The 25646-nt window shown below is 44.5% G+C and overlaps 1 protein-coding gene across 1 annotated transcript in view; it reads right to left on the reverse strand.

Annotated features, from left to right (window-relative positions):
- LOC137570395 (FHF complex subunit HOOK-interacting protein 1A-like) overlaps positions 1-25646 on the reverse strand; it is a 285196-nt gene that overhangs the window by 80980 nt on the left and 178570 nt on the right. Inside the window, exon 7 of the mRNA XM_068279077.1 lies at positions 5882-6066. Within this exon, the coding sequence (XP_068135178.1) occupies positions 5882-6066 (185 nt within the window). The remainder of the gene's footprint in view (positions 1-5881; positions 6067-25646) is intronic.

Below are 25646 nucleotides of genomic sequence, written 5' to 3' on the forward strand. Positions count from 1 at the left end.
CACTCCCAAGGTGCACATACCCTGTAAATTTGGGGTATTTAGCATGTAAGGAGGCTTTGCAAAGTACAAAAGTTCGGATCCCCATTGACTTCCATTATGTTCGGAGTTCGGGTCGAACACCCGAACATCGCGGCCATGTTCGGCCTGTTCGGCCCGAACCCGAACATCTAGATGTTCGCCCAACACTAACGCCGGACTGTCGCTGGAACGCCCACCCAGCGGGAGGTGACGACGGACCCGTCGTTGCCTGCAATCTCAAAAGCAGGAAGTATATGGCATTTTGCATAGCGATTTCCCATAGCAATCCCAATTTACTGGCAATGGGACTGCTCTGGGCAAGTTGCAAAAAAATGCTGTAGGAGCCTCGATAGTGATTTGAGGAAATCGCAGCAGTGGAACCACCTGCATTGGATAACATTAGCTAGCACTTTTGGAATTGCCATCTATTCCAAAGCAATGCAAGTTGGTCCCCGGTCTATGAGAGTTCATGTGAGAAGTTAAATGCAACAGGGCCACAGAGATCTGAGTTTGTCAGGTAGTGTGATAAAGCTCAGTAACAAAAAATACAGGTTTACAGTTGCCTCTTGGCCTTTGGTGGCTTTGTCTTTGTAAAATTACAGAAAGCATAAAAATGCTTTCTTCGCCTGCATATCATCCTCTAAGGTAAACGATCTTCTGACACAGAGCTGATTGTAAAGGCAAAGTTATTACCGCAGTTGTTCTAAATCCTGATCCTCTTAACCTTGCGAAAGTTATACTGAAGCGTGAACACTCTCCAGATGACAAACAGGCCAGCAGTTTAATTTTGTACTATTGAAAGGAAACACTGCATGGCAGGGTTGTTAGGCTTTATGTATTTCATTAAAAGACAGATCAGAAGAAAGGATTATGCCCCCTCTTTATCCCGTACAACCACTGAATAAGTTCAGGTGAAAAATAGAGGCTTTGACGGCTTCTTTGTTACTTTGGAGAGCTGCAAATTCATAACTTCATTGTGCTGCTGCTTTATATTGGGAACAAACCAAGTGCAGAGTTCAGGCTAAAGTTCCGTACAAAGCTTTTGCTGGTGGAATGAATAATTTGACATAAAATGTATGAACTGCTTGCTGTTTTTTAAGGTGAATATTCCATACCCCTGTCTGCATTCCCTTATTTCTTACTGCTGGTTGTGCTGTATATTGCATATCACCAACCAAGTTATTCTGTAAGCCCTCCTAAAGACAATGGGTGCTGTTTCCTGTCTCCCCAAATGTGTATTCTCTATTTCCTCAGCGATCTTCCATGATGGAAGGGAGGGGCCAATGAGCAAAAATCATCTCCTCAATGTGTCCTGGGAATACCTCCTTGTCCTCTTTCCTCCTTGTGCAGCTTAAAAGCTCCCCTCCTATCCCAGACCAGCCCAGCTATTGGATAGCTGGTCAGATCTCACATTTCCCACACAACCCTCCTCAATGCTCTCTTCTAGATGCATACAATTATTTTCTCCTGGTGGCCATATCAATCCCTGCCATGCACTGAGAATACTAAAAGTCTATGAGACGCTGTCTACATGTGGGGTTGATGTGGCTCTGTAAAATGTATAGCTATAGGCATGCTATCCATCAGCAGTTCTGGATGCAAGCCTGGCTTCAGGGGCATAAATAGAAAATTTGCATATTTAGTAGCAGTGCATTGTGGGTAACCACAGATGTTACTTAAAGCTGAATTATCGCAAGTACCTTCTGTTTTTAAGAAGGCAAATCACACCAATCATTTCTTCTGGTGATGTCACTTCCCTGACAAACCTCCAGAAAGCGTACGGTAAAAAGGGGCGCTGGGAAAAAAGGGCGCCGGGTTTTAAACGATAAACATGGATAACGTTTAAAAATATAATGTACTATATTTCGTTTAAAAATAATGTTTTATAAAGTTATAAATCATTAAATAATGTGCATGAAATTGGCAATTGTGAAAACGTTAATCTTCCGTTTAAAAAGTGAAACGTATAATAACGTTTAAAAAAAATAGTAAGTAACCCTCCCTGTACCTACCCCTAACCCCTAGACCCCCGTGTTGGTGCCTAAACCTAAGACCCCCCTGGTGGTGCCTAAACCTAAGACTCCCCTGATGGGTCCTAAACCTAAGACTCCCCTGGTGGTGCCTAAACCTAAGACTCCCCTGGTGGTGCCTAAACCTAAGACCCCCCTGTTGATGCCTAAACCTAAGACCCCCCTGGTGGTGCCTAAACCTAAGACCCCCCTGTGATAAGCATTAATAACGTGTGGAAAAAATATTGTGCTGTTTTTCGTTTAAAAATAATGTTTTAAAAAAGATTGTACTGTTTTTCGTTTAAAAATAATGTTTAAAAAATTATAAATCATAAAATAATGTGTAATCATGAGAAGCAGTTATAAAACAGTAAAAGTCTCCGGGCGCCGCTTATAAAACGTTATTTTTCTCCGGCGCCCTTTTTTCCTGTCGGGCGCCCATTAAACGATATTTATTATGGGAGTGAATGGCGGCGCCCGATTTGTCCACTTGCCTCAGGCGCCCGAATTTACTGTTACCCTCCAGAAATGGTAAGAATTGTTTTCATTATGAACTATCTAATAATTTCCTGTATTTTCTCAGGAGCTACTCCTCTCAATCTATCAACCAGCTTGGGCCAAGAAGAGGACTTTTGACAGCAGAACATGTGCACTAATTACCAGAGGCGTAGCTAGGGCTTTAAGCGCCCGGGGACAAAGACTGTTAATGCGCCCTGTAAGGAGGGAACCACCAAAAAAGGGGCGTGACCATGCAACAGAATGTGGGCATGGTAATGGTTGGGACCAAATATACATGACCTTAGCAGTGGTGTAAAAGGTCGCGCAGAGAAGACAGATCTGTGCTCCGCTGATCTGTTCTAGCCTGGACCAGATTAGCGGAGCACAGATCTGTCTACTCCGCGCAAATGGAGTAAGTGTTCTGCCGCCCACCCGACGCTCATATCTGCAGGGGGAGCGAGAGGGTGAGCCCTAAGGTGAGGGAAGGGGGGGGGACTCCGGGGGGGGGGGGGGGGGGACTCCCCCCCCCCTCTTCCACACTGCTGTGTCCACAGCTCCCCCTCTTCTCTGCACTCCTGCTGGGGAATGAAAACAAAGCACAGGTCACGGCTGGGCGCCCCTAGGGACCCAGCGCCCGGGGGCATGTGTCCTACCCCGCCCACCCCAAGCTACGCCCCTGCTAATTACCTGAGGCAAACAATGGCCTCAATTCACTAAGATCATGCTAGAGATAATAAGGCAAGAGAAAACTTACCTCCACACATGAGAGAGTTATCTTACCTCTTCATTCCTTAAGTTACCTCTCCTGTAGTTAATTTACCTCCTCTGTAGTTATTTTACCTCCTCTGTAGTTAATTTACCTCCTCTGTAGTTATTTTCACATGCAGCTAATTAACAGCCTGTCTTCAACTCTGGAGTTATTTTAAGGATTGGAGAGTTAATTTAAAGACAGAAGAGTTAACTTTAGGCTTGCCTGAGGTAAAATGTTTCCTGAATACTACATGCCTTATCACCATGGTAACAACTCTAGAAGAGTTATTAAAGACAGGAGATAAGCTTAGTGAATTGAGGCCAATGTGTAAGCCACCTTTGCCACTGCAACTTTCCTCCCCATTACATTCCTGAACACTCATTTATAACTGTTTATACCTGTATCATAATCTCATATTAAGGGACAGAACTTGAGGAATTAAGTGACTTTCAAAAGCTGATCTTATAACAACTTTTGTTCATGCAAATAAAAGCTTGTCACTTAGCGTATAAAGCCTTAACTGATGCTACGAGTGCACAAACACAGCTACAATTATCTTATTAATGACTCATAAGGAAGTTCAGGTGTTCAACTTATTTTACTTGAACTCTGAGTTCAGTAACCTGTAATTCTGTAATTATGAATTATTCTGACCTCTGATTATATATGCTTTTATTGTAACTCAGTTTTTCTTACTAAGGTTTGTAATACATTTGCCCACTTAGGGTAGAATGAGGTCTTTCCACCCTTTATACTGTGTCTGCTCAAAAACAAAACAAGTCAAAAGAAATGTGTCACACTTCTTTTCCAAAGTATGGTAGAGTTGGAACTCCTTTTCATGATATTAATAATATGCAGACCAAATACAATGTTTAGGATTTATTAGAGCTCTTAGGTACACATATACAGGCATAAGGCGTGAAGGATCAGCCTGCCAGGCGTTTCACAGGGTATTCCCCACTTCTTCAGAGACCTTTCTTGGCCTGGAGTACCCCATGAAACGACTGCCAGGCCAATCCTTCACCACCTTTGCCTGTATATGTGTACCTAATAGCTTTAATAAATCCTAATCCTAGTACTGGTGTCAGGTGCTGTTGTCTACACTTCCTTGGATTGATGTTTTATGTCGTGAGCACAGTATGGTGGAACTGGGGAGCTCTGCAAGTTTTGTTGCTAGCCTGCACCCATTTGCACTTTTCTTAGGGCTGGTTCAGACGGACGTTTGGAGGCGTTGCGTTTGCTGGCGTCGCGTTCAGCAGCGTTCGTGTGCGTTTGGATGCGGTCGCGTTTTTTCTTCCCCTGGGGGGACATTAGCCAATGCGGTTAACCTCCCCTGGAAGCTACATGTAGCTTCCAGGGGCTCCTTGAACGCCAGAGAAAATCGGGACCCAAACGCCGCGTTTGTGTAAACGCGCTTGAAAGCTTGGTACAAACGCTCCCATTCACTTGAATGGGAGCGTTTAACACCAAGCCCTGAACGCTGGCTGTAAACGCTCTGCAAACGTCCGTCTGAACCAGCCCTTAGACAAATACAATGTTTCCAGAATACCAGGTTCTTAATCAAGGAAGCAAAATGCTATATAAATCACTGTATATATTGTAAGTGTGGACGCAAATTCTTATTCCACTCATGAGAGAAATGTCCATTAAGGTTTTCTGTCCACATATGCAATATATCCAGTGAGTTCTCTTGCTAATTATTTCCTTGATAAACAGATACTAATGGTTTTGAAATCCTGGATTTGGATTGCATATTCTTAAAATCATTAACAGGCGTGCCATCTCTATCATACTTTTTGAATCCACAAGTTTGGGTGGTATCGTCCATCGAACTAGCCTTAGGGCCCTTACATTGGCAATTACCAACATTGCATTAAGCACAACCATAGATGCTAAATCACTTGCTTTTGCTGCCTATACCTCCTCTTATAGAGACACAGGTAGCAACAGTAGTCATGCCCCCTCCCACTCACCTGACTGTAAGTCATCCTCTGCATCGAAGATAGGTATATTGAGGAAATGAGTTGACGGGGGTCACTTCCCATTCAGCTTGTGGTATGCTTATACATAAGTGGCAAGGGGGCAAAGTATTGCAGCACAAGACTGTGCCACTCTCCAACTCCCTGACTGTACTGCAATGCAGAGACTGATGTATAATGTGCATTGACAGGGACCATTACTATGGTAGTAAATGGTACAAAGAAGTAGACACTGCATTCAGGCCTGTGATTTTCTGCATGCTCATTTCACAATATGAGTACTGCAGGGAGGGTGGTAAGGGTGCAAAAAAATGTATGCTTACCCTTAGAGGGCACTGTGATGTAGTTACTTTAAAAGTTAATACAATTATAGAATTGTTTTGCACTCTATGTTTGAATAAAGAAAAAGAGTCCAGAAATGATGGGATACATTAAGAATACTATTTCCTGGTGTGCATGGTGTATTTGAATGGAACTGTGATGAATCTCTGCACACGGCTCATATCTGAACTTAACGAGTGGACTTCATAGCTCTTCAGTTCATGTAGATCATGCCCAGTTTTTTCATGCATAAGGAACCCCGGCACACCACTTAATATCCTTAACAAACTACAGCTCCCTGTTACCTTTTGGTCTGAATTTTGACAATATTATGTAATTTCTCTCCAAATTCTCGCCATTACCAGTGGCACTGTCTGCACAGCAGTCCGGAGTTAAGGCCAAAAATTTAGCAGCTGATGCCGAATAGCAATCGCGTTCCTTTACTGCCCACCTCTGGCTGACCATCATGTGGTTACATGGCAACAGGTACCTGGCAAAGTAAAACAAACATATAGATTATTCACTTCAGCCCAAAAAGTTCAAGCCAAGATCTGAGAGTGAGATAGAACAGTATTTGAAAGGCACACAAGTTGATTTATTAGGGGTGTACAAGGATATCCCCAGTGTGATGATTACTGGTACCCCAACAGATATAATCTTTGAGTTATCAGACAATGAAATTGACTGTTTTTAACACAAGAACCCAGTGTTTAGCACATCTTTATTACTAGACAAGGCTGAAGCACAACTGTGCAAATAAAAAAGCAAAGTTAGCTAAAGAAGAAAAAATAAGAAAATATATTAAAATAATTAAAAGACATCAATGGAAGATAACTGATTTTCATATCTTTGTGCAGTCATCTGCTTCATTTGGGCTACATGTACATAGGGGTGTTGCGCTTCCTTTCCTGTAATACAGTGAAGCATACAGTACATAGAATGTATGCTTCACTGCATACTTGGCCACAATGCACTAAGCTTATCTCATGTCTTTAATAAGGATTTTGAGCTGTTTTTTTCTTTTATGACCTTGGTATAAAATCATTTAGTATTCACTAAGCAATTTACCTCATGCAATCCTTAAGTTATTGATTGACTCTTTAAGGATTTATGACTCTTTACCGGTAAATGTTGTTGAGTTTTACCGCACTTTACAATAAAACGAAACAGTCTTACACACACCTTACAATCTAATCTAATCCCTACCATAGTAATATGTTCATCATAGTCTAGGTCCAATATAGGGGAAACCTATCAACTTAACCCTATGTTTTGGGAATGTGAGAGGAAACTGGGGAGCCTGGAGGAAACCCATGTGGAAACAGGGAGAACATTCAAGCTCCTTGTAGATAGGGCACTGCAAGGCAAGAATGCTAACCATTATGCCACTGTGCTGGGTATTTCCCCCTAGGATCCAACAGAGACTGGAATACCAGTAAACTCATTGCATCCCTCAGCTTACAAGGCACACAGAAAGTAAATGCGTGGCAAAGAAAGGAATGGGTGGGTGGTATAGTAAGCAGAGGTGCATGGGTGGCTCAGCTACCCAGACTGGTACATATATTGAAATAGACGCAGTAATAATGTCAGTCATTGTAACATGACCAGTCTCAGACTTCTATTTATGGGGCTTTGTTCCTGCTTTGGCTACAGGACTGGAACGGCTGTTTAATTTTATTTCAGGTTTTCCTTTGTTCCCTTTTGTTTAGCATGGGGTTTTTCCTGGTGGTTTCATAACCATTTCATAATGGTTATGTGTGGTCGAGTAGCAATACAGACTTACAGAGCCAGGATAAAATATGCATGCATTCTGTACATTTGATTAAATGGTCTTTGACACCCCACAGGGGCGTCGCTAGCCCTGTTTTAGGGGGGCACGTGCCCCCAATCTTTCCTGGGGTGCCACGGATCTCCGCCCGGCCGCCCCCTCTGTCAAGACTCAGCGGCTCCCTCCAGCCGCCGCGTCACTGACAGTCTCAGACCTCAGGATCAGGCGGCGAGCCGGCGACCAATCGTGCGGGCGCTAGGACCCAGCGCCCGCACTGATATGCGGAAGTGACATCACTTCCGCATATCGAGCGGGTGCGTCCAGCGCCCGCTCGTACATCTGGTCGGGTCGCCGCTGATCCTGAGGTCTGCTGAGAGGTAGGGGCGGCGGCGGCTAGAGGGGGGGCCTCCCTGTCACTCACTCACTCACTCACTCACCAAAGGGGCTCCCTGGCACGCACTCACTCCCTAAAGGGGCTCCCTGGCACGCACTCACTCCCTAAAGGGGCTCCCTGGCACGCACTCACTCCCTAAAGGGGCTCCCTGTCACTCACTCACTGCCTAAAGGGGCTCCCTGTCACTCACTCACTCCCTAAAGGGGCTCCCTGTCACTCACTCACTCCCTAAAGGGGCTCCCTGTCACTCACTCACTCCCTAAAGGGGCTACCTGTCACTCACTCACTCCCTAAAGGGGCTCCCTGTCACTCACTCACTCCCTAAAGGGGATCCCTGGCACTCACTCACTCCCTAAAGGGGCTCCCTGGCACGCACTCACTCCCTAAAGGGGCTCCCTGTCACTCACTCACTCCCTAAAGGGGCTCCCTGTCACTCACTCACTCCCTAAAGGGGCTCCCTGTCACTCACTCACTCCCTAAAGGGGCTCCCTGGCACGCACCCACTCCCTAAAGGGGCTCCCTGGCACGCACTCACTCCCTAAAGGGGCTCCCTGTCACTCACTCACTCACTCCCTAAAGGGGCTCCCTGTCACTCACTCACTCCCTAAAGGGGCTCCCTGGCACGCACCCACTCCCTAAAGGGGCTCCCTGGCACGCACTCACTCCCTAAAGGGGCTCCCTGGCACACACCCACTCCCTAAAGGGGCTCCCTGGCACGCACCCACTCCCTAAAGGGGCTCCCTGGCACGCACCCACTCCCTAAAGGGGCTCCCTGGCACGCACTCCCTAAAGGGGCTCCCTGTCACTCCCTCACTCCCTCAAGGGGCTCCCTGTCACTCACTCCCTAAAGGGGCTCCCTGTCACTCACTCCCTAAAGGGGCTCCCTGTCACTCACTCACTCCCTAAAGGGGCTCCCTGGCACGCACTCACTCCCTAAAGGGGCTCCCTGGCACGCACTCACTCCCTAAAGGGGCTCCCTGGCACGCACTCACTCCCTAAAGGGGCTCCCTGGCACGCACTCACTTCCTAAAGGGGCTCCCTGGCACGCACTCACTTCCTAAAGGGGCTCCCTGGCACGCACTCACTTCCTAAAGGGGCTCCCTGGCACGCACTCACTTCCTAAAGGGGCTCCCTGGCACTCACTCACTTCCTAAAGGGGCTCCCTGGCACTCACTCACTCCCTAAAGAGCCTCCCTGTCACTCACTCCCTAAAGGGGCTCCCTGTCACTCACTCACTGCCTAAAGGGGCTTCCTGTCACTCACTCACTGCCTAAAGGGGCTCCCTGGCACTCACTCACTGCCTAAAGGGGCTCCCTGGCACTCACTCACTGCCTAAAGGGGCTTCCTGTCACTCACTCACTGCCTAAAGGGGCTCCCTGGCACTCACTCACTACCTAAAGGTGCTCCCTGTCACTCACTATCGGGGTCCCTGTCACTCACTACCTAACTGGAGGCGCCTGTCACTCACTAGCTAACCTGGGGGTCCCTGTCACTCACTACCTAACTTGGGGGGGCTACCATATTAAGGGGGCATTCTGCCTATTTATGTGAAATGCTGTCTATTTATGTGCCTCATGACTGCTGAATGTGTCTTGTTGGGAGCCTTATGATTTGTTGGGGGCCTCATGATTGCTGAATTTGTCTTGTTGGGGGCCTCATGATTTGTTGGGGGCCTCATGATTGCTGAATTTGTCTTGTTGGGGGCCTCATGATTGCTGAATTTGTCTTGTTGGGGGCCTCATGATTTGTTGGAGGCCTCATGATTGCTGAATTTGTCTTGTTGGGGGCCTCCTGATTTGTTGGGGGCCTCATGATTGCTGAATATGTCTTGTTGGGGGTCACATGATTGCTAACTGCGAGACTATGGGAAAAGCTGAATCCTTATCATATGAGACAATAGCATTAAACCTACTTTTTTAGCGTTTTAAAACAGAAAATAAAACTGGGAGGTTCTAAAAAATTGAATACATTTTTCAGGAGTAGGATGGATGAAATTGTTTATCTTCACAGTTTATTTTCAACTTGGATTTTCCATAATGTTCATGTATGAGTTAAAACGTTTGTACAGTATTTAGTTTAAATTGCTGTTGCCACTTTGCGATAGATACCGGTAAGTGACTTTTGGGTTGCAGTTTGGGCACTCGGCCTCCAAAAGGTTCGCCACCACTGTCCTAATCTGATGTCTCACCATTGCTAGGTTCATGTAAATTTGTCTCCACCCGTTACCACACCTATATTCTGGTCCATGGCCCACCCATTTTTTGGTGCGGAGCGATAAGCACGCCGCACAACGTGATCGTCATATTTTTGGCACGCTAGCTGCAGTGTGCTGAATTCTGCTGCCTACAGTATGTACAGTATACGCTGTTCTCTAGTGCTTGCACTGTGTGCTGATTTACCTCCAGTGTGTACAGTGTAAGGTGCTACTCTGTGCCTTTATTGATTGTAAACCAGCTGTATTGTATGCTGATCCCTGCTACTTTCAGTATGTACAGTATTAGCTGTAAAGCCTGGTACACACATACAATTTTGATTAGCCAATTTTAGCTCTGTTCATAAAATTCATTGTCTGTTGGCCCACTTACTGCACGGGGGTGGGAAATTGGGGGTCAGTGATTGACCAATCAAAATTGTATGTGCGTATACATCTTTGATCTATGCCTATACTGATTGTAAATGATCGAATTAAAGGACAGGGGGCTCCGTCCAATATTTCGATGGGCAGGCCCGTTATCCGTAGCTTACACCGCTGCTAAGTTCATGTACATTTGGCCCCACCCATGGCCACGCCCACTCACCGCATGGCCACGCGGTGGTACCACCGCATGGCCACGCATGGTACCTCCGCGCCTGGTGCCCACAGGTGCCACTGATCTCCAAGGACCCTAGAAACGCCCCTGACACCCCATACCCCCCCTCCCAAAATGTTCCCCAGTATTCTCCTAATGACCTTAGATGGACCCACTGAAAGACAGGTAGTAATGTGTATTGTTCAGTGCTCTCTGTAAAACACTGTGAAAAATGTGTCAGCACTATATAAATGTGTGAAATAAATAAATAACCGGGACAGACTGGAACAAAAAATATCTATTATAAATAATGCATTTGACACAGCCTGGTATCCGCAAACCTGTCAGCCAGTGTATTACAATATACAGTGTATCATCCTAGTCCAGACATACATTCTAGATCATCAAATTGTGCTCTAGCATCTGCTCGTCGGGCTGCTGGTTCAATGCCTGACTCAAATAATTATCTTACAGAGAAGTACTTTACTGAAGAAATTGTAAAGAGATTTATAATCATAGCTGAAAGACTCTGTGGCGAAGTCTAAATCAAGCTATTGCAAGCTCCACAGGAAACAGAATTACAGGCAGCACATTTGATCATTAAAAACCATAAGCTAAAACGTAAATTCTGTGTGTGTAGGCCGTGTTTTTATGCCACCTCAGTATGACCAAAGACCTTACTAGCACTGCTCAGTACAGCTAAAAACATAAACAGAAGTATTATGAGTGTGCTGAAATGTTAGCTTCGGCACAACTTCCTCTTATATAAGCATTCTATGTGAAAACATGATGAAACAAAGGTTGGTCCGAGTGCTTACTAATGCAAGATAGCCAGGCAGACTCATTTTGAGCATTGTAGAATGCACAACTGTTTGAATTCAGTATAAAACCCTTGATTTACTTGAACCATATATACAGGGGCGTTTTTAGGCATGAGCATTACAGGCCACTGCCTGGAGTGCTATTGGTCCTGGAGGGTGCCATGCCTCTGATTAATCCCCAACCCCCAACTAAGCCCGCCCCCTCAAATGAAGCCACTCCCCCCAAACGAATCCACACCCCATGAGTGTTTGTACCTCCTTCTGTGCCCTTGTGCCTCCTGTCTCCTTGTGCCACCTTCAGTCCCCCTGTGCCCCCTCTGCCCACCTGTCCCCCTGTGCCTCCTTCTGTCTACCTTTGTGCCTCCTTCTGTCCCCTTGTGCCACCTTCAGTTCCCCTGTGCCACCTCTGCCCCCTCTGCATGCAGAGATTTATTAAAGTGAAATGGTGCCCTAGTCAAGCTACAACATTGGGCCCACACTTGATAGCCACCTACTTTTTTTGGCAAGATTTGTTGGGGCTAGCATAAACTGGACCCCTAGACTCTCTCCAGGGCCTAGGCACCTGCCTAAGTGGATGATCGGGCTCTGTGTGCGTCCCTCTGTCCTACTGTGCCTCCTTCTGTCCCCCTTTGTGTCTCCCTCTGCCCTTTTGTCCCACTCTTGGTTCCTGTCCCCTTCCTGTGCTCCCCCAGTCCAGTATGTAAAGGCAGAATATAGCACAGCAAAAGCTCTAACCTCCCCTCTGGAGTCCAGTGCTGTGCCTGTTCGACCATCCTGTGTTTAGTAAATACATATTATATAAAAGCAGTAAGCTCCCTCTAGTGCTGGCTCTCTGCATGTAGCGTGTAAGCACGCTACATGCAGTAGGAGATTCTGGGCACTAAGCTGAGTGGGGAGCAGACAGAAAAAAGCACAGCACTGGACTCCAGCAGAGAGGTGAGAGCACAGCTTCTGCCGCACTATACTCTGCATATACAAACTTAGCTGGGGGATGCAGGAAGTGGGAGTGCAACGAAAGGCGACAGGATCCACCCTATACGGCACATGGTTTATGTTCTCTAGTGTGTGTTTTTTTTCGGGGGGCGTGGGTTGTTCAGGTCTTCTTGCCTGAAGTGACATATATGTATATATATATATTATATATATATATATATATATATATATATATATATGCAGTGGGTTGCAAAAGTATTCGGCCCCCTTGAAGTTTTCCACATTTTGTCACATTACTGCCACAAACATGCATCAATTTTATTGGAATTCCACGTGAAAGACCAATACAAAGTGGTGTGCACGTGAGAGTGGATCGAAAATCATACATCATTCCAAACATTTTTTACAAATAAATAACTGCAAAGTGGGGTGTGCGTAATTATTCGGCCCACTGAGTCAATACTTTGTAGAACCACCTTTTGCTGCAATTACAGCTGCCAGTCTTTTAGGGCCCTTTTCCACTAGCAGTCGCTAGCGTTCGCGCTGAACGCTAGCGATTGCTGAATCGCAATTCCGCCGTTTTCCCGACGTTTGCGGCCGCGATTTTGCTATGCTATGCACTGCATAGCAAAATCGCGGCAAAAGTCGCTCCGCGGCGCGATCGCGATCAAGTAAAAAACGAATCGCGGTAGTGGAAATGACCTACCGCGATTCCTATGTTAAAAAGCAAACCGTAGCGACTGTAAAATCGCTAGCGGTTTGCGGTTTTGCGATTCAGCTAGCGCAAACACGCTAGTGGAAAAGGGCCCTTAGGGTATGTCTCTACCAGCTTTGCACATCTAGAGACTGAAATCCTTGCCCATTCTTCTTTGCAAAACAGCTCCAGCTCAGTCAGATTAGATGGACAGAGTTTGTGAACAGCAGTTTTCAGATCTTGCCACAGATTCTTGATTGGATTTAGATCTGGACTTTGACTGGGCCATTCTAACACATAGATATGTTTTGTTTTAAACCATTCCATTGTTGCCCTGGCTTTATGTTTAGGGTCATGGTCGTGCTGGAAGGTGAACCTCTGCCCCAGTCTCAAGTCTTTTGCAGTCTCCAAGAGGTTTTCTTCCAAGTTTGCCCTGTATTTGGCTTCATCCATCTTCCCATCAACTCTGACCAGCTTCCCTGTCCCTGCAGAAGAGATGCACCCCTCGAGCATGATGCTGCCACCACCATATTTGACAGTGGGGATGGTGTGTTCAGAGTGATGTGCAGTGTTAGTTTCCTGCCACACATAGTGTTATGCATTGTGCCCAAAAAGTTCCATTTTGGTCTCATCTGACCAGAGCACCTTCTTCCACATGGTTGCTGTGTCCCCCACATGGCTTGTGGCAAACTGCAAACGGGACTTCTTATGTTTTCTGTTAACAATGCCTTTCTTCTTGCCACTCTTCCATAAAGGCCAACTTTGTACAGTGCATGACAATCTTTTTGTAGCCTAAGCCTGCTTTAAATTTCTCAATAACTTGATCCCTGACCTGTCTTGTGTGTTCTTTGGACTTCACGGTGTTGTTGCTCCCAATATTCTCTTAGACAACCTCTGATGCCCTCACAGAGCAGCTGTATTTGTACTGACATTAGATTACACACAAGTGCACTCTATTTAGTCATTAGCACTCATCAGGCAATGTCTATAGGCAACTGACTGCACTCAGATCAAAGGGGGCCGAATAATTATGCACACACCACTTTGCAGTTATGTATTTGTAAAAAATGTTTGGAATCATGTATGATTTTCGTACCACTTCTCATGTGTACACCACTTTGTGTTGGTCTTTCACGTGGAATTCTAGTAAAATAGATTCATGTTTGTAGCAGTAATATGACAAAATGTGGAAAACTTCAAGGGGGCCGAATACTTTTGCAACCCACTGTATATATATATATATATATATATATATATATATATATATATATATATATATATATATATCTCGTCCATGTATTCATGCAACTGTATGTACTGTGAATTGTCTATTGTACAGTATCATGGGATATGTTGTTGCTATACAACTCAATAAAAATAATCAATTAAGAAGTTATTGATTTCTACCATACACCCCACATCAATATATTCTAGCAAGGAATCTATTGCAAATTGATTGAAACTGTTTAATGCAGTGCAACGCTATGGGCCACTGATCTTCCAGCTAGCCCCTGTTTTCTCAGACATATTCAAATCATCTCTGGAACTCTCAATGTTCCCTGCCTGTTTTAAACATTCAACTTTTGCCCCAGTTCCTAAAATATAAAATCCTACGTGTCTATAGGATTATAGGCCTGTTGCCCTCACATCACTGGTCATGAAAGCATTTGAAAAACTGATAATGGCTTATCTGAAATCCATAACAGATCCCCTGCTAGACTCTCTGCAATTCGCCTACAGGTCTAATAGAACTGCAGATGATGCTGTAAATGTGTGTGCCTTATGTACTACAGCATCTAGAAATCCTGGGAACCTACACCAGAATTTTCTTTGTAGATTTCAGCTCTGCATTTAATACCATAATATCATCGCTGCTATGCATCAAGCTCTCCCAGCTACACATACAACGGTACCTGAATCCATCTGCAAATGGATAACCAATTTCTTAAGCGACAGGAGATAGCAGGATAGACTTGGGAAACACACATCAAGCCCCAGGGCTGTGTGTTTTCCCAACTTCTCTATTCACTGTACACCAATGGCTGCATCTCCACAGATCCATCTGTTAAGGTTCTGAAGTTAGCAGATGATCCAACAGTAGTTGGTCTCATACAAAATGGGGATGAGGTATGTAGTGGGACAGCTTTCCTCCTGGTGCAGCAGTAACAACTTGCAACTAAATGCTCTTAAAACCATGGAGATCATAAAAAACTTTAGGAGATCCCCCCCCCCACCACCACCACCACCACCACCTCCCCTTAACCATAAATGGATATACAGTAAACCCAGGTAGCGTCAATCACATTTCTTGGGTCCACAATCTCCAACAACCTAAAACGTGACAACAATACTGTCACTATCATCAAGAAAGCGCAACAGAGGATGTACCACCTACAGCAGCTGAAAAACTTTGGCCTACCATAAAAATGAATGGCACAGTTCTACACTGCGATCATTGAATTCATCATGACATCATCTAGGTGAGACTACAGCACATCATCTGAACTGCAGAAAGGATAATTGGCTGTAGCTTACCTTCCCTGCAGGATCTTTACGCAGGCAGGTGTAGAAAGAAAGTAACCAAGATTGCCTCTGACCCCTCTCACCCTGCTCACTTCATCTTCCAGCTCTTGCCTTCAGGAGTAAGATTCCGGTCAATTGCAACTTAAACCTCAGGACGCAGGAACGCTGTTTTTCCCTCAGGCGCTAGCCATGCTTAATGCAGAACCACACTAGATCTGCTAGGACTTGAAAGCATTCAGCACAAAACTGAAAATGAACACTTTTCACCTTGTTCACTGCCACTAGAAGTTACAAACTGTCCTTGACTTGTAATATACTGTATATACTGTAGTGTCTGCCCTTGTATTGTTTTGTCTGTGTCCATTAAGCAACTGCCAAGTCAAACTTACTTGCCCAAATGAATTGATTCTGAGTCTGATCTACCAATACACCTGTCCCCAATTGACCTAGGTTTTCTGCCCCGCCCAATCTATTCTTGTAATCATTTTTTGATAAAATTCGATTGAAAGTCAATCAATCTGAGATTTTGGGTAATCAATTCCTTGCCGTTTAAGTTACACAGCTGGTGCAATTGTAGGAGGTCCTACTGCTGGATAAATTGTTACTGCAACATGCACTGATTGCAGTGGTTTCACAGAAAACGGAGCTTGCTTCATCCAACCATTAAACAAAGCCCAGTCCTGTTTTACAGCTTTGGAACTGCTTGGTGGATATGTATGTAACAGCAATCTACCTATAAAAAGCCGCTGAGCACTCTACCCTGCACAATATAAATAGTCCAGTACCACTCCTTGAAATTATATACAGTTCTGCATACTAGTGACCTCCTGCTTTAATTTTGTACTCCCTGTTGCTGGCTTCTCTTTTTAATTCCACAGTTTCTAACTGCTCCTATAATAAGCAGAGGATTAAACTTGCTATGTAGAACAGTGAATATTTTATCTCCAATTGGTCTTGTACATAAAAAGAGGTACTTAATTAATAATAAAAAAAAGGTCTTTCTTCGCAGCAGTAAGTCAGTGAAGCGTTACATATACAGGTACAGAACAATGAGCTTCTTCTACAAGGGAAAAGTTATTAGTTTTATTATTTAAGTGAAACTCCACTTACACTGAGAGGGAAAAAAGTATGCTGAAAGTATGCGTACAGTAATGAAAAAAATATATATCATGTTTTTATGTATTCTTACTCTGGATTGCTTCTGATGTTATAATTAACTATACCTTTAGCAAGTGGGGAGCCTCGTAAACACACAACACAGTTTTTAACAGTTACTTCATTTATACAGTGACCACAAGCAAGGGTAGCCATGCTAATCCTGCTGGGACTTATGCTTCGTACACACTTGCGATAACTATCGTTTGCAAAGAACGATAGTTACCAGACGAACGATATTGAAAAGATTGGTATGCAACGATGGGATGCAGCGATCATCATACACATTTTAACGATAGTTCTCGCAGAAAAGAACGATCAGAAGGAAATGTTGCGTACATATTTATATAAAATTAAAAAAAAAACTACCAACATGGAGTTACAATAGATAAAAATATATGATAGTTAACTTGCAAACAAAGTTTATTTGAAATTTGTAATGTAACAATCTTTACGGGTCACACTACACAGGAAGTACAGAAGCTGGGCAGAATCCAAAGCAGGCGCATTGGCCCTTGTAACGATCGTTCTCGGCCGATGTCTGTACACACTATAGTTTTGTAACGATTGTTGGTAGATACGATCCGTCAGGTTGGATATTTCCATCTTCCCGATGTCGTTCTGTTGTCGTTCGTGTTAATGATCGTTGGGTAAAGTTCTTTCCCCGATTGTCGGCGGAACGATCGTTAATGAGCTGTTTCAAACGACCATAGTCGCCAGTGTGTACGCAGCATAAGATGTAAAGGGAAAAGCAGGTGCTGAGGGGATTTGTCAATTTACTGTATATTCCTGCGTATAAGACTACTTTTTAACCCTTCAAAATCTTCTGGAAAGTTGGGGGTCGTCTTATACGCCGGGTGTCATTGATGCCGGGTGATAGGCCCTATCCTGTTACCGCCTCTCAGATCTCCCTGCTGAGGGAGCGCAATCTATTCTTCCATACCGCTCTGATAAACAGGTAGACAAGGAGAGCTGACCAGTCTAATTAAGGAGAGTTGACCAATGCAACAAGTCAATTGACTATATACTGTTATATACTGGGTAACACATACAGTACAGCACCAGTATCTGTTCATACACAGCGACAGTACATGATTTTTTTTATTTTTATTTTTATTTGGTGTGCGTTAAATGATGGGTAGTCTTATACGGTGAGTATATCCCAAACTCTATATTTTAACTGGAAAAGTTGGGGGGTCGTCTTATACGCCCAGTCGTCTTATACGCCGGAATATACGGTACATACAAATGGTCATTAACATTCTGCAATCAAAAAAACATACACAGCAAGCTGGAGCTCTAGTTGCAATGAAAACAACTAAATTACAGAACTGCATTCGGCTGCAAAAATGTAAGATCTTTGCTTCGAAAATGGATTGCAGCAGCATTTTGTATTAGACCAGTTCACCAACATTGAGGTTCATTCCTTTGAATTGGTCCTGACAACAGTAAGCAAACAAGTGACCACTTCATGCTCTTGAACTTGAGATTCAAGCTGAGGCAAAATCAGGTTCTACCTTTAATGGGAATATATGCATGTAAATAGATCAGTCTCATGTCACCAGAAAGTAACAAACTGAGTTGTTCAAAACCTAACAATTTAGCAGCTGTTTGACTGCAGTCAAATGTACTGTAAATAAGTCTACAGGAAGACCCACTGCTTGCAAGAACTAGTTGGTATAATTAATGACTACTTGCTACGACTAGTTGCTGGACTCTTTTAGGATAATTCCTGGGAATGCCAACATTTTACTTCCTGCCAAATGAACATGCTTTTAATGCATTAGCACTGTTGCTATGGTCGGAAAAGATTGAAAATTGAACTTTATGGAAACTTTATAAAATTCAAAGCTGACTGCAATTTTCATTCAAATGCAATAAAAAAAATAGATTCAATTATAAAATGGCCTGTGCAACAGTATTATTTATACCAATCTATTTTATCAAAAGTGGTGTTACATTTTTAAGTAAGTCGATAATGTGATTAAGTTTGGCCCAGTGAACATTACATTTCCCATTCACAAACAAAGACAGCTGATTGCAGAAAGTGTAGAGCAGAGCGCACAGCGACCATAAAAGTAAAATTATCAAGAAATGCCGATGTAAAAAGCATGATGAATATCTGAAAAGAGGTAAAAGGAAAATGGTCACCTAGTAATTTTCCAGGTCAATATATTTTTATTGCTAACCTTTTTTCAAAGGTCATTCCTACTTACGTCGTAAATTATTTCAGTTCTTGTAACACCCATGAACATTCATCATTATCCACAGTGGGCTGTGGTGCTTTATATACCAGGGATGCTTCTGAAACTGACAGGCATGTGATAAATGATACTTACCTTTGACGTCACATTATATTCAACAGTTTCCTCCACTTGCTGCTCCTTCATAACATCACTGATTTTAAAAGGACATTTTTGGAGTAACAGGAAGCCAAAAGCAACATGTGGAGGTGATTTATGGAGGGATGTATTTGATCTATACAGATTGGCGGTACAAGTATTATTTATTTAGAATTTGCACTTTTCATATTTAAAGTGTGATGAAACTGGAAATTGAAAACTCAAAGGTACTCGAAATTGAAGGTACAAGAGTATAAGTTTAACATAATTCCATCCCCCACCACAACCACTTTTATAAATAAATACATTTATACAATTAACTGTGTCCCTGTGCAGTTCCGGTTATTCCAGAAGGTGCAGTGTGACAGGAAGCTCTTTTCTGGTTATACATTTCTCCTACCCACCTCCTCCCTTTTGGTGACTTAATGCCGTGGAAGCAGCTGATGCTTCAGTCAGAAATGGACCAGAAATGCATGGCTTTCCACTGGCCCAATACCACTGACACCACAGTGACTGACAGTAGTGTTGGGCGAACAACTAGATGTTCGGGTTCGCGAACGTTCGCCGAACATCGCCGCGATGTTCGTGTTTTCGCGCTGAACTCCGAACATAATGGAAGTCAATGGGGACCCGAACTTTCGTGCTTTGTAAAGCTTCCTTACATGCTACATACCCCAAATTTGCAGGGTATGTGCACCTTGGGAGTGGGTACAAGAGGAAAAAAAATATTTGAAAAAGAGCTTATAGTTTTTGAGAAAATTGATTGTAAAGTTTCAAAGGAAAAACTGTCTTTTAAATGTGGAAAATGTCATGTTTCTTTGCACAGGTAACATGCTTTTTGTCGCCATGCAGTCATAAATGTAATACAGAGAAGAGGTTCCAGGAAAAGGGACCGGTAACGCTAACCCAGCACCAGCAGCAGCACACGTGATGGAACAGGAGGAGGAGGCGCAGGAGGAGAAGGCCACGCTTTTTGAGACACAACAACCCAGGCCTTGCATGAGGACAAGAAGCGTGCGGATAGCATGCTTTTTACCGCCATGCAGTCATAAATGTAATAAAGATGAGAGGTTCCATAAACAGGGACCGGCAACGCTAACCCAGCAGCAGCAGCAGCACACGTGATGGAACAGGAGGAGGCGCAGGAGGAGAAGGCCACGCTTTGAGACACAACAACCCAGGCCTTGCATGAGGACAAGAAGCGTGCGGATAGCATGCTTTGTACCGCCATGCAGTCATAAATGTAATAAAGATAAGAGGTTCAATAAACAGGGACCGGGCGGCAACGCTAACCCAGCAGCAGCAGACGTGATGGAACAGGAGGAGAAGGCCACGCTTTCAGGCGCAACTCAGGCCTTGCATGAGGACAAAAAAATGCGTGCGCAAAGCAATGCAATGAGTAGTTTTCAGGACACAATGGGCTATTCGGAGGAGCTATTCCCACCCCCACAATCTTCTACCTGTGAAAGGTCAATGGAACAGCCACAAATGTTGTGCCCGGATTCACAACCTTTTTCTGTGGAAAATGCACCTCGCACTGAAATGCAAGGCGAGGCCGAGGATGAACATGACGTCAACAACTCAACATGACGCAAAATGGGGGCGGAACAGAAAGCTGCTTTCAATGTTTTGAAGGCCTTAATTGCCTCCGGTGGCCAGTTAGATGCATCATTCATCACACCCAAATCCCAGAGCAATGTGTGCAGGAATTTGAATCGCAGGAGGTGTACCGAGATCATCTGGACAAGTGACCAAGTGACCAAGTGACAAGTGACCAAGTGACAAGTGACAAAGTGAAAAGTGACCAGTGACAAAGTGACAAAGTGACTGACAAAGTGACAAAATGACAAAGTGACAATTGACAAAGTGACAAGTGACAAAGTGACAAAGTGACAAGTGACAAAGTGACAAGTGACAAAGTGACAAAGTGACCAGTGACAAAGTGACAAGTGAGAGGTTGTTCTGGGGAGCTCTACTCCACTGCACACAGTCACATATGAGGAGAGGTCTCGTCGGGACTGCTGATCCTCCTCAGCTTGCTTAAAGCCTTGAGGGTTCCTGAAGATCTCCTGCTTGGAGTTCGCCGGGGATCAGCTTGGTGTCGGGGTCGGCGGCGTCCTCCTCACTCCAACGTGGCAGATCTTCTGTTGAAGGAAAAAAAAAAACATTTTTAAAAGTCCAGTACCGCTTCTGAAGGACTCACCAAGAGATGCAGGAGCGCTTCAATCTAGAGCACCATCGCTCGCTGGGTGATGTCCCTCCCTACGCGCTGGAATTCTACGCTGCACATGCTAGCACGCTTTTGCGCAGTGCCGAGGCGCATTCCAGCAGCTAGCTACCAAGCTTCTGTGGATCTGATTGGGCCACCATGTTGGATCTCTGCCAAGTCCTCCAAAATTTTGAGCAATCCACGTTGCTTGTGACTGAGCAGTGACAACTCTACAGTCAGCATTACAATACCACTGCTGTGTTTACTGAAGAAATCAATGTTGAAGATGGAAACCGCTGGCATGATGCAAGTGGGGGAATCTGAAGATGAAAACGATCAGCGTGATGATACCAACATCAGGCAACCTGCCTCAGGAAACGCTGGTCCCAGCTATGACAAAGAACAGGACGAGGAACAGCTGGAGTTGGAGCAGGAATTGGATGCCCCCACTGCCGAGGGACAGAGCGGTGCACGTTGGACTTCCACAATTTAGCGGGAATGGACAGCAGAAGAGGAAGAAAGTGATGCTGGTGACGAATATGGTGCATCACAACAATCACAACGCTCACAAGAACATGAAGACAGAGGAGTCTGGCAGGATTCTCTGGCACACATGGCTCAATTCATGCTAGACTGCATTGAACGCGGCCCGCGCATTATTCACTATTCATTATTATTCATTATTCTGGACAACACCAATTACTGGGTTTATACCCAGTTTATACAAACACAATGTTAAAAAACTGATTGAAGAAAGTTTCAGACAGGTCAAAAATGGAACAATTCCAGCAGGCCTTTGAGGATGGAGACTTTAGAGAGGAGATTGACATCCTCCTCCTTCTCTAGCCAGTTGTACGCCGACAGACTGACTTCAGCAAACCCAGGAGGACCAGGAGGGCAGCAAAGAACACAAGCTGCTGCTAGTGCCCAAAAGGGAATGGTATTGGCAGTGTCCTTGGAGTGGGAACATTTTCTGACACCCATGCAGCAGCCCACAGAACAGCAATCGGGCAGTTCCACGTCCTCCAACACCAATCGCCTGGAGAAGATGGTCAAGGACTACATGTCAGATGGCGTAGCTGTGTTGAACAATCCATCTGCAGACAGACGGTGAGTGTGACAGCACAGAAGGACCATGGCAACTCACTCATAGTACCACAGTTTGATAGTGCTGCCCAAAAAATTATATGGATCCGTGGACCCGGGCAGTACTGGGAAGTGGGAACGCAGATTTTAGTACCTAAACACACGATACAACATGTTTTCCGGGGTCGGACTCTGAGGCACATACAGATGGTCCCGATCATCATCCTCATCATACAACTCTTCTCCTGAGTCTGACCCACCCACCACCTCTGCCACCCCAACATCCCCAGACACAGACCCCTCATCGTCCTCAACATTAACTTGGGATGCTGGCCTGAGCCCGACCTCCTCCTCCACATCAGGCCCCATCATCTCCTCAATGGCAGCCCTCAATCATCGCTCTGGCGCCGGACCGATGGACACAACGTTCTCCTCCGGGGAGGGCTGCTGCTGACCACTGGCTGCTGGGGTGGATGTTATAGCTTGCGTGGGGCGTTGGCTGTTGCTGTTGTTGGGAGTGCTGCTCACAGCGGAGGTCTCTGAGGAACTCATGGTGAGCTCATATAGTGGTTGACGTTGAGTGGAGTATTACTGATCCCAGCAATATACACACTGACTGGCAGAGTACGCAATGCTATATAGTGGTTGACGGTGAGTGAAGTACTACAGATCCCAGCAATATACACAGTGACTGGCAGTACAATGGTATGGGTGGGTGAGCAGAGTACTACAGATCCCAGCAATGCTATATAGTAATGGGGTGACTGAGTGAGCGGCAGTGTACTAATGTTCCCAGCAGACACAGAGTGGCAGTAAACACAATGCTATATAGTGTGGCTGAGCGAGCGGTGTACTACTGTTCCCAGCAGACACAGAGTGGCAGTAAACACAATGCTACTATTCCCAGCAGCGACACAATGACTGGGGGGACCCCGGCTAGCGTGGCTGGAGCGCGAACTACCCTGCCTGCCTACCCAAAGCTAAACCCACAGACAAATGGCGGAGATATGACGTGGTTCGGGTATTTATTTACCCGAACCACGTGACAGTTCGGCCAATCAGAGCGCGTTCGGGTCCGAACCACGTGACCCGTTCGGCCAATCACAGCGCTAGCCGAACGTTCGGGGAACGTTTGGCCATGCGCTCTTAGTTCGGCCATGTGGCCGAACGGTTTGTCCGAACACCATCAGGTGTTCGGCCGAACTTGAACATCACCCGAACAGAACCCGAACAGTGGCGAACACTGTTCGCCCAACACTAACTGACAGCGGTATTGAGCCAATAGAAAGCTACGCAGTTTGGGTCCATTCCCAATGTTGCCGTCATGGCAACACATCCCTATGAGGGAGAAGGTGGGGAGAAGATGCGTATAACCAGAAGAGAGCTTCCTGTCGCACCTTCTGGTTTGCAGGTACTGCAAGGACACAGGTAATTGTATAAACTTATCTGCTTATAAAAAAGAAGTGGTGGGAGGGGGACTATGTTACACTAATACTCTTGTACCTAGAAAAGGGTACAATAAATTTCAATTTCCAGTTTCATAAAGCTGCTGTACATTGTATAATAGACAAATAGACATTTGATCGGACAAAACGTCTAATCGATTATTATTATTTAGTATTTATATAGCGCCGACATATTACGCAGCGCTGTACAGTGTATATATATATCTTGTCACTAACTGTCCCTCAAAGGAGCTCACAATCTAATCCCTACCATTGCCATATGTCTATATTATGTAGTGTAAGTACTGTAGTCTAGGGCCAATTTTTTTTTAGGGGGAGCCAATTAACTTATCCATATGTTTTTGGAATGTGGGAGGAAACTGGAGTGGCTGGAGGAAACCCATGCAGACACGGAGAGAACATACAAACTCTTTGCAGATAGTGCCCTGGCTGGGATTCGAACCAGGGACCCAGCGCTGCAAGGCGAGAGAGCTAACCACTACGCCACCGTGCTGCCCCTTTAAATATGAAGTGGATTTAAACCTTTGCGATAATTTATTTTGTTATTTATTACAATCAATAAAGCACATTTTCCGATCAATATGAAAGGCTTAAATCAGTGGAAACATTGAACTTTATTCAATTGTGATATTGATCATCAAATGGACCCATGTAAAATTAAAGGGACTACTTCGACAAATGGATCCATAAAATACAATTACGTACAGTATAGTGGAATTTCCATTTATTTGAGGTTAAAAAAATTCACAGATCAGCTACAGCATATGGTTCAAGGACCTTCATACACATTACCGGTAAGGAATTTATAATGTACCAGTAATCCCCCTATCCTTTTAAAGAATCCGTCACCGCCCTCCCACCCGGCGCAACTACTGCAGAGCCCCCACTGCACTCATGCACGCCCCCTTCCCCTCTCCTTCTGCCCTCCCGCAAACATGGTAGGCAGCAGTTATAATACAGATGCAGTGCATATTACAACTGCTTTTAGTTATATAGATTATAACCAGATAATCAGTATTACAGACAGCAACTCAGCATTTTTATTTAAAGGAAGGCAGCAATGTATGTGTCCCTATTCCTCTGAAGAGACCCTGACATTGTTTCTCATCTACAGCACTGAACTGCAATTTGTCAAAATAATACATTTTACCTGACTTTGGTTGTATGGTTGTGCTCTTCATCTCAAAGCAATATGTCATTTTTATGGACACTTACTAACAAACCGTGTCAGGGATAGACAGATGGAGGAAGAAGCCTTTACACTAGTCTATTTGTTTGCAAAGACGTTTACCTTACTTTACCCTATTAGACTTGATATCATAAGGTGCTGAAAAAAGCAATATATTTAAAGTCCTGTGCAATAAATGGAAAGCAATCTTTAAAGTGTTTGCATACTTTAAGTGTGTTTAAAAAAAATAAATTAGGCTCTAATCAATAATGCAATTTTACAGTGAACAGAAAGATCCACAAACTCGGTGAAATTCTAATAGCTGGTATTCTTTATTGACGATTAATCCAAACACAGAAAGACATAGACATCCACAGGACATACCAACACGTTTCCGGCTTACAATGCACCCTTAGTCATAGCTACTTTTAGAATTTCACTGAGTTTGCGGATCCTTCTCTTGTCCGTACAATGGTTTAGCTAACCAGATCCTGCACCACTGAGTATCTATCTGTTTGGGGGTTTCAAAGCATTTGGTCTGGTTCCAATAATGCAAGTTACTGCACTACAAGGCACACACGATGAAGAGTCCGTGCACAAAGCATGCAGTGTGACTAGCTCAAACACAAATTGCAAGCTTGTGATGTGCCATCTTCTTCTTTACTCTTCATGCAATTTAATTGCATTATTTATTTTAGATTCATTTTCAAAAATGCAAGTAA

Source organism: Hyperolius riggenbachi, chromosome 1, assembly GCF_040937935.1.
Source record: "Hyperolius riggenbachi isolate aHypRig1 chromosome 1, aHypRig1.pri, whole genome shotgun sequence".
NCBI lineage: Eukaryota > Metazoa > Chordata > Amphibia > Anura > Hyperoliidae > Hyperolius > Hyperolius riggenbachi.